A 13,692-nucleotide genomic window follows, 5' to 3' on the forward strand; every position below is an offset into this window, starting at 1 on the left:
TACTTTTAAAATACACTGTACTAGATTTTATTGGCATTTATTTTCATAAGAACATGTTGTGCATCAACACAGCACTGATTATTTCCCAGATGGAAAACATGGTATGGGATCAAGGCAATATCTAAATAAGACTTAAATTATTGAATTACATTAGCATGAAAAGAATAAAAGGAAAAGCAAGGGATAAAATTACAAATATCTTATCTAAAAATGAAGCATCTTCCTTGTAAGTATTATCATGAGAAAATACATTTCACTCTGTAAATTTCTATTTCGGTACTATAAGTACCTCAAAAAACATATTACCATATAAACACTAGTGCAACTTTATGCACAGCAGCTTATTCTTACAATTAATATACTACTTTAAGAAAGACACCTATCATATTATTTGACTTGGCCTTTGACGTGTCATACAATCAAATGAAAGTCTGCTATCTCAAAACAAAACTTTGAATTCTTTTGCATGTTTCCCTAAACATGAGAATTATTATGTCCCTAATTTCTTTTCTGTACTGATTGTAAGTAGGAAAACAATGTAAGCAAATTTCTTAATATTTCAGTTACAGCATTTGGGAGTAACCTATGGTTGTGATCATCCCAGTTCTTCTCAAGGTTTACATAACAAATGCTCCTGAAATGAACAGAGTGTGGAACTAGATGATCCTCAAGGTCCCTTCCAAGATTCTAATATTTTCCCTCCAGTATATAAAACCACAGGGTTGTTATCATGCTGCAGTTTACTTCACCACAGACAGGTGGCACTACTAGCAGCAGTGTGGACAGCCAAGGCAAAGCGAGTAGAAGGGATCCAGAGGATGGAGATGCAGGTCTAGGCCAGGGAATTGGAAGATGGGCAGCATAATGACCTAGGCAATTGGCCCAGGAAAGGTGGGTAGGAGTAGGAGAGAAGAAGACGACAAAGTCTTTGGATTTGACATCTCGCTTTATCACTACCCTAAGGAGTCTCAAAGCGGCTAACAATCTCCTTTCCCTTCCTCCCCCACAACAAACACTCTGTGAGGTGAGTAAGGCTGAGAGACTTCAGAGAAGTGTGACAAGCCTAAGGTCACCCAGCAGCTGCATGTGGAGGAGCGGGGACGCGAACCCAGTTCACCAGATTATGAGTCTACTGCTCTTAACCACTACACCACACAGGCTCAGGTGAGATCCAGAGGACAGAGACAGAGGCAGGCGAGGTGTGAGCAGGCCCAGGTGAGCAGTTCAAGGGAGGCATGATGGAGGGATTCAGAGGACTGTGATATGGGCACATAAGATAAAAGTGAAAGTGTGATCTGGGGCACCAGACTACATTTGGTCTATCATGGACACTGGTTTCCAAGAATTATCACATTATAGGAGAAGCTGCCTTCAATATAATGGCCATTGTGAAGACTGCATATCTCATCAAATACACCCCACTGAAGATGTGCATAGTGACTTTCTGCAATTCACTTGTGTGACTAAGAAACCAAACCTTTGTATATCTTATATATGCTCACATAAGCCATCCTTAAGCCCACTATGTCTCCTTCTAGATTTTAGCTTGGCTGCAAAAAGACCAGCATTGTGAATATCTGAACTGAAATTTGGTGAGAAGGTCCTTTCAGAAAGGGGACAACAGATTCAGTTTCCGACAAAGGTCTATAATCTTGATTGTGCTGCGTTACTTCCACTTCCTTCACTTCTGCTTAGCATCCCAGGGAGCTAATAGCTTCTTCGGCAGGTTGTGTGTGCCACTCCCCAGCATGAATGCCATAGTGCAGTTGGTCATCCTTGACTGTAGCCCAGGACATCTCCTGGGTGGAGCATCGTGCAGCCCAGTCTCCTGAATTGCTGATCACAATGACACCACCCAATCCCCCAACTCTAGTTTTCATGCAATCTAGGGCAGAGTCAGCAGCATCTCCTGGTGATTTTCCTGGGGGGGGGGGAAAGTTCAAAAACACGTCAGAAATTAAATAATTTTGAGCAAAACCAATTCAGGCTGAAAGGGTGGCCTTGAATCTTTCCAGATTAGCCAATAACAGGCTTTTGCAGCAGCTACAATTCATCCATATAATATCTCTTAAACATGGTGGGCATGATCCCAAAAGTCCATGAGTATAAGAGGTCATTAGGTTTGTTTTTTACTCAAACAGTGGCCTACCAACCTTCTTTTGAAACAAGTGTTGCAAACACAGGTTAAAACTGGGTTGTTGTTGTTTTTTTTTTTGTGTGTGTGTGGGGGGGGGATTCTACAGAGAAAACCAAATCCCCTTGTGTAAATCTAAGAAACCTTTTAGATCCCAACAGTCAATAAAGAAGTATCAGAGAATTCCTGACCCCTCTCCAACAAGACATTGCAAAACTCTCTTTGCGAATAGTACACCAACTTACTGAATCAAAGCCAGATGGTTTATGGCCCCTTAGTCCAAATTCTAGCTATGTTCCCTATACCTTGCTATTCCTGAGAATCATTCCTTCAGCTCTTACTAAATACCTTAAAATGAAGAAGATTCCACAACCTTTCTACAACTGAGTTCCATTAGCCAGCTGTTCTAATGATTGACAGAATACCACAAATGACTTTCTATTTCTTTCCTTTGCTAAAAAGAAAGGGAAATAAAAGGTGATAGATACAACTGATGGGCCTAATTGTATCATGGGGGCACAACAACACAGAAACCATTCTGTGCTTTGTCCGGCCCTCAAATGTGTGTCTCCTATATATGGATTTGTTTTAAAGGTAAAGGTAAAGGGACCCCTGACCCTTAGGTCCAGTCACCGACGACTCTGAGGTTGCGGAGCTCATCTTGCTTTATTGGCCGAGGGAACCGGCGTACAAGTTCCGGGTCATGTGGCCAGCTTGACTAAGCCGCTTCTGGCAAACCAGAGCAGCGCACGGAAACACTGTTTACCTTCCTGCCGGATTTGTTTTAGTTGTTGGTAAATTGGTAAGAAAAAAATTCAAAGGACATTGATAATCTTTATCACCAGAACTTATGATACCATTGAATCCCAATACAAACCAAAGTATCATTGTGGGATTATTTTGTCACTGTTGTTTTATATATATCTATATATGTTTTTGATAGGTCTGCAAACTGAGACCTTCAGACATTGTTTAATTCAAGTGTACAATGTAAGCATGTCATCAGAGACAGCAGTAACATTTAATCAGTTTTAAAGATGACATGATGCCCTGTAAACAAAACCCATCTTGTGTGCATGTGCATAGCAAACAAGCCAAATAAAATTCATGTCGTTATCCACAATTTATAATCTCAGATCTACCGGTGCATTGTATATTGCTCGGTCTTAAGTATTACAAATGCATCAGGTGTCATATTGTAACTCAGACAAGCATAACAACTGCTTTCAGATTTTGCCCTTCCTCTTCATAAAAACGAAACCCAGATACCCCAGAATGGAAACTATTCTCATGCTTAGAAACCAAAGCCCAGCCTTTATAAACACTAACAGGAAGGATTATTTTCAACCAGGCAACAGCTGCCATAATAATGCTTAGACATTCCAACTATTGCAAAAAGGATCATTCAGTTTCTACCCTTCAATGGAGCACCTGCTCTTCACTTGTAGTACTGTGCAGCCTGAATTATGTAGCATGGTTAAGAGGGGCTGAAAGCTACTGTGCACATTTCCAGAATCAAGTAAGAGTGCAAGGATGTAATTAACTGTAGATTCTCCTTTCTTCAGTACCTTCAAGAAATAGAGCGTTCTTTATTTTAATAAGACTAAAGGTGGTATGGACAAGTGTGACCTCCATCTACATTTCCAAATGCCAAGGGTAGCTTTTTGGTTTTCAAATGTAATAGACACTGCCTGCTTTGATGCCTATATTTAAAAGATAAACAACCCACGATGGCGTGAACACTCCAAAAAGTCTCCTTCTTGCAGTTCTAGCCTGGAGTTGATCAAATTCAGTGACATAACCAATTTGCCTGTGTTATGAAAGAACTGGTGGAGCCAACCACTGCTGTCTTTTCTGCCGAAAAGAGGGCAGGAATCATCTCTGTGGTCAACACACTAAAAATAAGCTTCATGTAACTATTTTGTCTGGCCTGCTCATCCAGTTGTGAAATGTGGTGATTGTGTATAGGCTGCCTAGTTAGCAAGTGCTGTGGTTGCAAGTTCTGTATGATTTGTTGTTGCAAGTACCGTATTTTTCGCCCTATAGGACGCACTGGCCCATAGGACGCACCTAGATTTTGGGGGGGGAGAAATAAAGGGGGGAATTATTCCCCCCCCCAGGCACGGGGCTGGGGTGGGGGAAGCCCGACCTTCCCCCGACCCCAGCCCCCAGAACGGGTTCCAGAGCAGTGCCGAAGCTGCGCATAGCTTCAGCATCGCTCTGGGAGCTTGCAGAACCTTCAGGAGCCCGGCGCGGCTTCACGCCAGGCTCCGGGGGGTTGCATGGAGCTGTGCGGAGCCCAGGAGCGCAGGCAGCTCTGCGCAACCCTCGGGAGCCCGGCACGGCTTCGCGCCGGGCTCCCTAGGGTTGCGCAGAGCTTCCTGAAGCCTGCAGAGCGAGAGGAGTCGGTGCGCACTGACCCCTCTTGCTCTCAAGGCTTTAGCGAAAGCCTGTATTCGCCCCATAGGACGCACACACATTTCCCCTTCATTTTTGGAGGGGAAAAAGTGCGTCCTATAGGGCGAAAAATACGGTAATTCACAACTCATGATTATTCCCCCATTAAACTTGTAATTGAGCAATATATTGTTTTATGTTTTTAAACAACTGTGAAGCAATTGGATCCCACATACCATTTTTGTAGACGCTTGTCCTTTATATTATTGGATATTGTTGGCCCTGATGATTTCTTGCAACTAGTGTTCAGCTGGAAAAGTGAAGTATCTCAATAAAGACACGATTCCTTACTTGAAAATGGTGTTGGCTTAATGTCTCCCCCTGAGTAATTTTACATCTTTCTTGGGGTGCATTTGACCCAAAAACCAGATTCATACAGTAACTCTTTCTATCAGTAGATTAAGTCAGAGTGACAAGCCATTTGTTAAGGATACTGAAATAGAGGTGAAAGATTCCTATGCCATGACATTTACACACCTGAGATTTGCAGATAACCTCCCTGGAACTTATTTTATACAATGCTAATGGAATTTCCACCTTTTCCATTTAACACTTCCTCTGCATATATGACTCTAAAATTCTTTGAAGTTTTGTGTCAGAAGTTAAATGGTGATCCTACCAATCTGCAGTCTGCAACTACAGCTTAGAATAAAGAAGGTGGTCTGGTCACGTTGGCAACTGTAAGTGTATGCAGGAGAAGTAGGTCAGCTGATTATGTTTACCGGCTGTAATATAAATCGAGAGTTTGGATAACATAGAAGGCAAAGCTCTCTAGAGTCATCCATAGCCTGATTATATTACAGCCACATGAACACCTTGTTGCCAGCTATTTACCATAGTCACACTTTTACTTAATATACACAAATCAATACATAGACCAGCCTACTTACCATACTTTTCGCACCATAGGACGCACTGGACATTAGGACGCACCTTGTTTCAGAGGGGAAGAACAAGAAAAAAAATTCTCCCCCTCTCTGCCCAGCGCCCCTTCAGCAAAGCGGCAGGAGGTGCTGCGCAGAGAGGGGGAGAATTTCCCCCCTCTTGTTTCCCCCCTCTAAAATAAGGTGCCATTTAAGGTGCGTTTAGTCGCCTTCAGGCGGCTACCTTGGAAGCCTGGAGAGCGAGAGGGGTCGGTGCGCACCGACCCCTCTCGCTCTCCAGCCTTCAGGTTCCTTTCGACCTGCTCTTTGGGGCTGGCGGGGGGGGGGAGCCCACCACCAGCCCCAAAGAGGAGGTTGGGGAGCAGCGGAAAGCTTCTATGGCTTCTTTAGCCCTGCAAGCGCTCTCCCAGCTGGAGAGGTGGCGCGCGGCTAAAGGGGCTCCTGCCATAGCCGCGTGTCACCTCTCCAGCCGGGAGAGGGTAAGCGGGGCTTCTTTAGCCCCATGCGCGCTCTCCCGGCTGGAGAGGTGGCGCACGGCTAAAGAGGCTCCTGCCATAGTTGCGCATCACCTCTCCAGCCGGGAGAGGGTCGCGGGGCTATGGCGTCTTCGCTCCATAGGACGCACACACATTTCCCCTTCATTTTTGAAGGGGAAAAAGTGCGTCCTATAGAGCGAAAAATACGGTATTTTCATTCACATGTCTTCCTTTTTAATATAGAAGTTAGAGAAACTGGTGGTGCTTTAAAGGGTTTTATAAGATTAATCAGCAACAACCTACTCCCTTCAACAGTTAAAAGCCTATTGTTTTTGGTATGCAACCACTAAGATGCCATAGTTTTTTTGTACTTGAGCTTTTCAAAGCAATCAACACTTTGTTGCAGGCAACTACGAAATAATTTTTGTTTGTTATTCATTGCACACCAGCACAATATTGCTCCAGTGCCACTGAATAAGGACTAGCACAAATTGAGCCCTCAGAAGGTTCATTGTTTAAATCATCTGGACACAACCCTCCACCGATCACAACATTTGACTACTATTCAGATAACTTTCTCGGTATGCATCCTCAACTTTGAATTAATGGACCACAACCTACTCCCACCAACATCTGTCAGGAATACAGTAGCAGTTCTGTGCTCTTTGCAACCTTTGTCGTTACCTTGTTCCATGTGATACAAGATAAGTCTTGCCAAAACCACTTTCATAATGCTCTCTCCGTGGCCTGTAGTAGAAGTGGCACCAACATTGTTATCTGCATAACCTCCACTTCCTGATCAAAGAGCAAAAAGTAAAAAGTCAAGGACTGGCATTTACAGTACCCAACATCTCAAATCAACTACAAGGATATATCCAATTGCACATAAGCTCGTTACAAAAGCAACCAATCTTATATGAAGCAGAAGAACCCAAGTGGCATACACTTTGTGTCTACAATACATCAGGGGTGGCCAACTCCCAAGAGACTGCGATCTACTCACAGAATTAAAAACTGGCAGTGATCAACCCCTTTTTTAAAAAAGGAAAGCCCCGTTTTTGGGGGGTTCAGGGCAAGGTTGTTGAACTTTTTTTAGGGAGGAGGAAAGCTCCGATTATTGAGAATTCAAACCTAAGCTCAAGGGAGAAAGGGGAACAGCCACTCAGCAACAAACTGCTGCGGAAACAAACAGCCTCACTAAGTAAACTCCATCTTCCATTCTGCAAATCATGCAACAATGGAGGCCAGGGTGAGGGAGCGGGGCTGGAATATATTTTACCAACGCTAAGGAAAGGGATGGAGCAATCAACTGCGATCTACCAAAACCTCACGGGGATCTACCAGTAGATCGTGATCGACCTGTTGGACATCCCTGGTCTACATCAATGGAATTAACCAATAATTTGGAGCAAGGGTTCATTTGCACTTCAATAATACAATGTTAATTGGTAAGGATTAAGTGCCAATTACTCCTGAAGTCAAATTACTGCTGGGTAACTTGACCACCAAAAAATCTCTTCTAGATGGTCAAGGTACCACCATAGTTCCACTAGTGTTCAGATGAACTTTCTATGAAGGCTGAGGGGATAGTGTGGTAAGTGCACGTCATCAGTGCTGTACCACCCTGTGGCTAGCAGCACTGGTGAGGTTACTTGCTACACTGATGAGTTAGTTCATAAAAGTAAGCCACAACAGGCATCACTTCAGCCAATTGGAACCTGAACTAAGCACAACTCATTTTCTCTTTTAACTAAATATCATTTCAGATATAACCACGTTGGAATTGGTGAAACTGGCACACTGATTTCCTGGCCAAGTGGTAGACCTGATGATGACAAGGCAGAAAAATATGAATAAACTCTTAAGATGTTTCTTGTAGATGGATATCTAGAGCAGTGTTTCCCAACCTTGGGCCTCCAGCTGTTTTTGAACTACAATTCCCATCATCCCTGACCACTGGTCTTGCTAGCTAGGGATTATGGGAGTTGTAGTCCAAAAACAGCTGGAGGCCCAAGGTTGGGAAACACTGATCTAGAGAGTTGTTTCCTCTCTTGCAATAGCAGGAGAATAACAGGAGAATGCTAATGACTGAACAATGTTAACATGGTGCTCCTAATATCTCAGGAGTGCTGAACTCTGGACAATCATCTGCTTTTTAAATCGTCCTTTCTCCAGACTCAACATGTATGCCTTCTTGTTTAAGCAAAACACAGTCTAAACAAAATGAATGAAGATTTACTAAAGTTAAGCAAAGACCTGTTATTTGGTGGTATTGGGGAGAAGTATTTTACACACACATTATTGACTTTCAGCCTGCAAATTGCAAAACTAAAGTTTAGATCAGCTGCATAGTAAACAGATGATATATTTGCTAATAAGCCATCCTTCAAGCTGCATGCTAAGTTTACACTGGCTCTGAATCTACAAGTAATCATTGCTGGTGGCCTGAATGTCAGTAGAATTTAAAACAAAAGCAATGTTTTTTACCCCGTCCAAGTCTATGAATTGATAAATAGATTTCTTCCTGGAATTTCAAGTGGAGGCAGGAAGTGAAGGTTCTCCATGCAAATTTCCTTATGTGTCTATAAATACAGTGGTACCTCAGGTTAAGAACTTATTTCATTCCAGAGGTCCGTTCTTAACCTGAAACTGTTCTTAACCTGAGGTACCACTTTAGCTAATGGGGCCTCCCACTGCCGCCATGCAATTTCTGTTCTCATCCTGAAGTAAAGTTCTTAACCCGAGGTACTTTTTTCTGGGTTAGCGGAGTCTGTAACCTGAAGCGTCTGTAACCCAAGGTACCTCCTTTTAACACCCCTTGCTGCTTCCTCACCCAAGAACTACTGTAAGCCTGTTTCTACAAGAGAAACACAATGTATTCAACCCAGCAATCTCCAAATCCTGCTCTTTCCACTCCCTACCCATCTTATATACTGTAGAAGTATATTGCGCAGGTTGTAAAAGTTACAAAGTCATCATCTCAGGAAAACATACCGTTCACTAAACTCGGGTTTGTATGTGCACGCAAACGTGGAGTGTCACTGCAAGCCCAATACTTTGCTTGCTGTTTCTGCACCAGCACTTCCCACTTTCACTGTTCCATTTTTTAAAAGTGGCTTGCCTCTTTGGCAGCAGGAATTGCTGCCATAGGAACAGCAAGCCGTCATACTGATTCTTTAGATCACAGCCTTTGCTATCATGCATTTGACTGATATCATACATATTATATGAGAAAGAGAGGGAAGGAAGGGCTGGCTGGCTCTTCTTCCATTTATCACACTCCCCTACCTATACACGCTGTATCACCAACGCGGCCGACGCGTTTGTTCGTGAGTCCCCCAGTTGATGTTGCACAAGCAACGTTTCCTGCACTGTCGATAGCAACGGCTCCAACTGTTCCAAGGTCTCTGCCAAAAATAGCATTTCAAACAATTAGCTGAAGACTGGAGAGCATTTGCCAAAAGAACATAGCGTCTCACAGGTAGCATTTCCCCAAGTATTAAAAAAAATCAACGGAAATCTTCAGTCCAAAGAATTCATAAAAGGAAAAAACTGTATTGGGAGTTAATGCACTTCTGAGTTTGCACTTAATCGGTTGAAAAACCAGTCTTTTTCAAGTATAAAAAGACCATTCAATTGAACAATTGATGTGACCGAATAACCTAAAGCATTTCTGTGCAATTGAAAGAATCCCCCACCCCCAATTAATCAGTAGATCAGGGCTTCAGATGCAGCGCTGCCTCCCCTGCTCCCAGCAAAAAATTAAGACTGCAGGTTGAGTTCAATGAGGCTTTTACTATCAGGTAAGTACGAATAGGTTTGTGGCCTATGGGAATATGGGCTGGGCGCAGCAAATCCAGAGGAAGACCAAATTTCACAATCTGCATGTCTACGGGTAAAACATCCAAAAAGATCCATTATGTTTTGCAGAGATTTGACCAGCATAGGGGGATATATTATGAGAACTTTAAGCAGCACTGCTGGATTTGACCAAACCCTTTTCTAGTTCAGTCAGATGTTTCTGGAAAACTCACGAGCAGGAAATGAGTCCAATCCCCACTACTGCTCCCCAGCAGCTGGTATTCAGAAGTATCCTGCCTCGGAATCTGAAGATTGCATATTGCCATCTTGAGTACAGACCCTCCAAGTGTCCCTATTTTCCAGGGATGTCCCTCATTTAGGGAAGCCATCCTGGTTTCTGATTTGATCCTGGAATGTCCCACTTTTCCTTAGGATGTCCCTATTTTCATTGGAGAAATGTTGGAGGGTATGGTAGGATGTCTCTATTTTTACTGGGAAAATGTAGGAGGGTGTGCAGTTATCTAACACCCAAGCTATCTGAAGGCAATCCTGTATAGGAAAGGGTTGTTTTTTTTTAAAAAAAATGCTTCATGTTTTATTATGTTTTTATATATGTTAGAAGCTGCCCAGTGTGACTGGGATGAGGTATAAGCAGTAAAATTATCATTATGGAATGGGGTGTCCCTATTTTCATCGGAGAAATGTTGGAGGAGAAATGTGAGTAGCTTCACATTTCGCGTCATGCTTTAATTTCGTTTGCTCAAGTGGTCAGGACCCAACACCCAACATTTTATACTTGCTTTTGAAACTGTTGAGGGTTCGAATCAGCCTCAAGGTTTTTCTTCCATCTCTCCAGTGACCTTTCTGTGATCAGTTTCTCTCCAGGAACCTCAGGAACTCCCATGCCTCTAGCAAAGGCAGAGGCGCCCTGGTCCGTCAACAACATGTGGTCTGTCTGAAGGAGATAAGATATACCGGTAATAAGAAGCTACTCAACAAAATAGCTGGACAAGCATGTTGCTGCTGTGGACATGGATAAAATGGATAAAATGAGTGAAAGTCTATGAGTCATGGGGATGGGGAGAGCATGTGTGTGAATTTGACAGTGTTTAGTTTGCTTTGGTTGTTTGTTAATGTTGTTAATGTTGCTTTGTGGATTATGAGTGCTGTAATGCTTTGTGAATTTTATAACATGACTTTTCTTGTGGTTGAGCTGTTTACCATATTTTTTAAGTTGTTCTGTTTTATAGTATTTTACAGAAGGTGGTTGTTTTACTGATGATTTGTTAATTATTTTATATGATTTATGTTGCAATTGTGATGTTCAGTGATATTATTTATTGTATGAAAGCCACTTTGTGACTCATGCGAGTGAAGAGTGACATAGAAATATAATAAATGAAATGAAATGAAATAACCTCCCCCACCACCACACATGACTAGAGAAGGTTTGAATGAAGTAAAAGAACAAAATCAAGGATAAATCTTATGTAATCTTAGCAATACAGATATATTTTTAGAATATGTATATTGTGTTTTTCAAAGTGTACACTGCCAAGAGGCTAAGGACATAATGAGATGTACATTTTAATAAAGAAATCTACATCCATTGCCCATTAGAGGAATAAATATCTTTGCAATTGTGCAAGGCTTCGCATATAGAAGAGACCAGTATCTGACCCCTGAAAGATACTGTATTAACAGGGCCAACCCAAGCCATTTTTCTGCCTGAGGCAAAGGAGAGGGTGTCACCACCACCATTCCATATACAAGGGCCAGCTGAATTGGCGCTTGAATTTTACTTCAATACTGGCAGGGAGACAACACATTTGACGGCAGTAGGTTTACACAAGGTAGGCTGAGCAGCCCAAAAAGCTTTGTCCTCCTGCCGCTAATAACCCCTCTCTGCCCCTAAGCATTTGCTACCTGAGGTGGCCACTTCATTCTGCCTAACAATAGGGCTGGAACTGTGTAGCAAAATGATTCTGTCTTCCTTCTTCAGTTCTAGTGGGGGAGGGATACGAAGGCACAAAAGGGGCAAAGTGTGTTTCTGTGTGATTGTGAGGAAGGAAGAAAAGGAGGTGGAGGGGCCCAGCTAATTGTCAGAGGAAGCTGCCCCCTGGTATCAAGCTACGGTCAATTTCAGGGCATATGCAAGAAGCCACACTTGGATATGAAATAAAACAGCTACTTTTTAGGCATGCAGAAATGCTGCCTTTCATTTGCTCGGCTTCTGTCACATGGTGTTATATTAATGTGTACCCATGCGCTCCACATGATCCGCTGATGGCAATTTCATAAGGAGATAGCATCAATTGCTACAGGTTGCACCCTACTTCCTGGTTTTGTTGCAACTAGTGAACGTCTTGACAAAGTAGGCAGGTTGGAGATTTACATACAAAGAACAGTACCATGGAGCCGGCTACATATGTGGATGCATTACTCTGTTATGATAGTTTCCCACATGGTGACCAATTCTCTGGTGCCAAATGAGCAAAAGTATCTCCTTGTTTCTGAGACAAGAAACACTCAGGAGAATTTTCCTCTCTCGAAGTTATGAACAAGGAAGTGTTTTCAGTCTCCAATAAAGGACAATACAAATAGTCAGGCGATGCATACCTGTGCTTGGATCATATATTATCATTTGCAAAGCAGGACAATGGTGTCAGTTTACTCTTACATGACTGAAATGTTCCAGCTCTTTTCTTTCTTTCTTTCTTTCTTTCTTTCTTTCTTTCTTTCTTTCTTTCTTTGTTTTGAACATTTGCTTTGTGTAATACTGCCCTCTTCTGCTTTTGTAAAACAAAAAAAAGTACCAACAGTATCTGTAGCTTTTGCATATTTACTCAAAAGTAAACCACACTACGTTCAACAAGACTTACTGTTGAACTCAGGTTAGTGTAAATAGGGTTGCAGTCTTAGATGCAATACATAAAATACCACCACAAAACAATATCAATAGAGGAGACAATAGATATTAAAAACAGGCATATGGCTCTGTGAATGCACCTTGCTACTTATTCTTTAAAAAAATACATACAAATTCACACACTTTACCTTTTGTGCCAAAATCATGATAATTCTTTTTAAAATCATTTATTTTATTAGTGAAAGTCATTCAAGAAAATCTAGTCCTATAACTTATTATGCATACTTAAACCACACTGCCTTTAGCTTATATCAGTTTCCCCTTTCCCAAATTTACCACACACACACACACAAACACACACCTGAAATTCAACACTAACATCTGCATAGAATGGAGATATTTAGCACACAAACAAACCACTGAAAGTGCACTGACAGGAAATGACACATACAGTGGTACCCTGGGTTACAGAGGCTTCAGGTTACAGACTCTGCTAACCCAGAAATAGTACCTCGGGTTAAGAACTTTGCTTCAGGATGAGAACAGAAATTGTGCTCTGGCGGCGCGGCAGGAGTGGGAGGCCCCATTAGCTAAAGTGGTACCTCGGGTTAAGAACAGTTTCAGGTTAAGAATGGACCTTCAGAACAAATTAAGTTCTTAACCTGAGGTACCACTGTAATCTTAGCTCAGAGGAGCCAATGAACAATCCCCAGGGCCAATTCCATAGCTAGAACATAGGAAGATGCCTTACAATGAGTTAGACCATTTGTCCATTTTCTCCAGTATTGTCTGCTCTAGAAATAAGGGACGTTGTGGGCTTCCAACTCCCATCAGTCCCAGCCAGTGTTCTACACTAGCAGTGGTTCTCCAGTGTTTCAAACGGGAATATTTCATGGAGAGAAGATATAAGGATTTGAACATGGAACCATTTAATTGCAACACGTGTGCTTTGCCACTGAGCTACAGCCCTTTCTCTTCATTCCTGGCTAATATCACAAATGATCTAAAGGTAACTGGTAGTACTATAAAAATAGATATTAAGGAACCATGCTATTTCTTTATGTGTGGATG

General features: G+C 42.2%; 1 protein-coding gene across 8 annotated transcripts in view; it reads right to left on the reverse strand.

The window, feature by feature from the left end:
- The window catches only part of ASRGL1 (asparaginase and isoaspartyl peptidase 1), a 69,106-nt gene continuing 55,414 nt past the window's right edge, over positions 1 to 13,692 (reverse strand). For 6 of the 8 annotated variants that reach the window (XM_083730645.1, XM_083730650.1, XM_083730652.1 and 3 more), the window contains 4 exons: positions 10,553 to 10,707; positions 9,240 to 9,358; positions 6,636 to 6,746; positions 1 to 1,921 (listed from right to left, as the gene is read on the reverse strand). In XM_083730645.1, coding sequence (XP_083586771.1) covers positions 1,692 to 1,921; positions 6,636 to 6,746; positions 9,240 to 9,358; positions 10,553 to 10,707 — 615 coding nt within the window. In that variant the 3' untranslated portion in view covers positions 1 to 1,691. Of the gene's footprint in view, positions 1,922 to 4,767; positions 4,842 to 4,872; positions 5,025 to 6,635; positions 6,747 to 9,239; positions 9,359 to 10,552; positions 10,708 to 13,692 lie in introns of those variants that run through there. The other 2 variants (XM_083730647.1, XM_083730646.1) reach the window with 2 other exon arrangements.

The sequence above is a fragment of the Podarcis gaigeae genome (assembly GCF_964106915.1).
Source record: "Podarcis gaigeae genome assembly, chromosome: 3".
NCBI lineage: Eukaryota > Metazoa > Chordata > Lepidosauria > Squamata > Lacertidae > Podarcis > Podarcis gaigeae.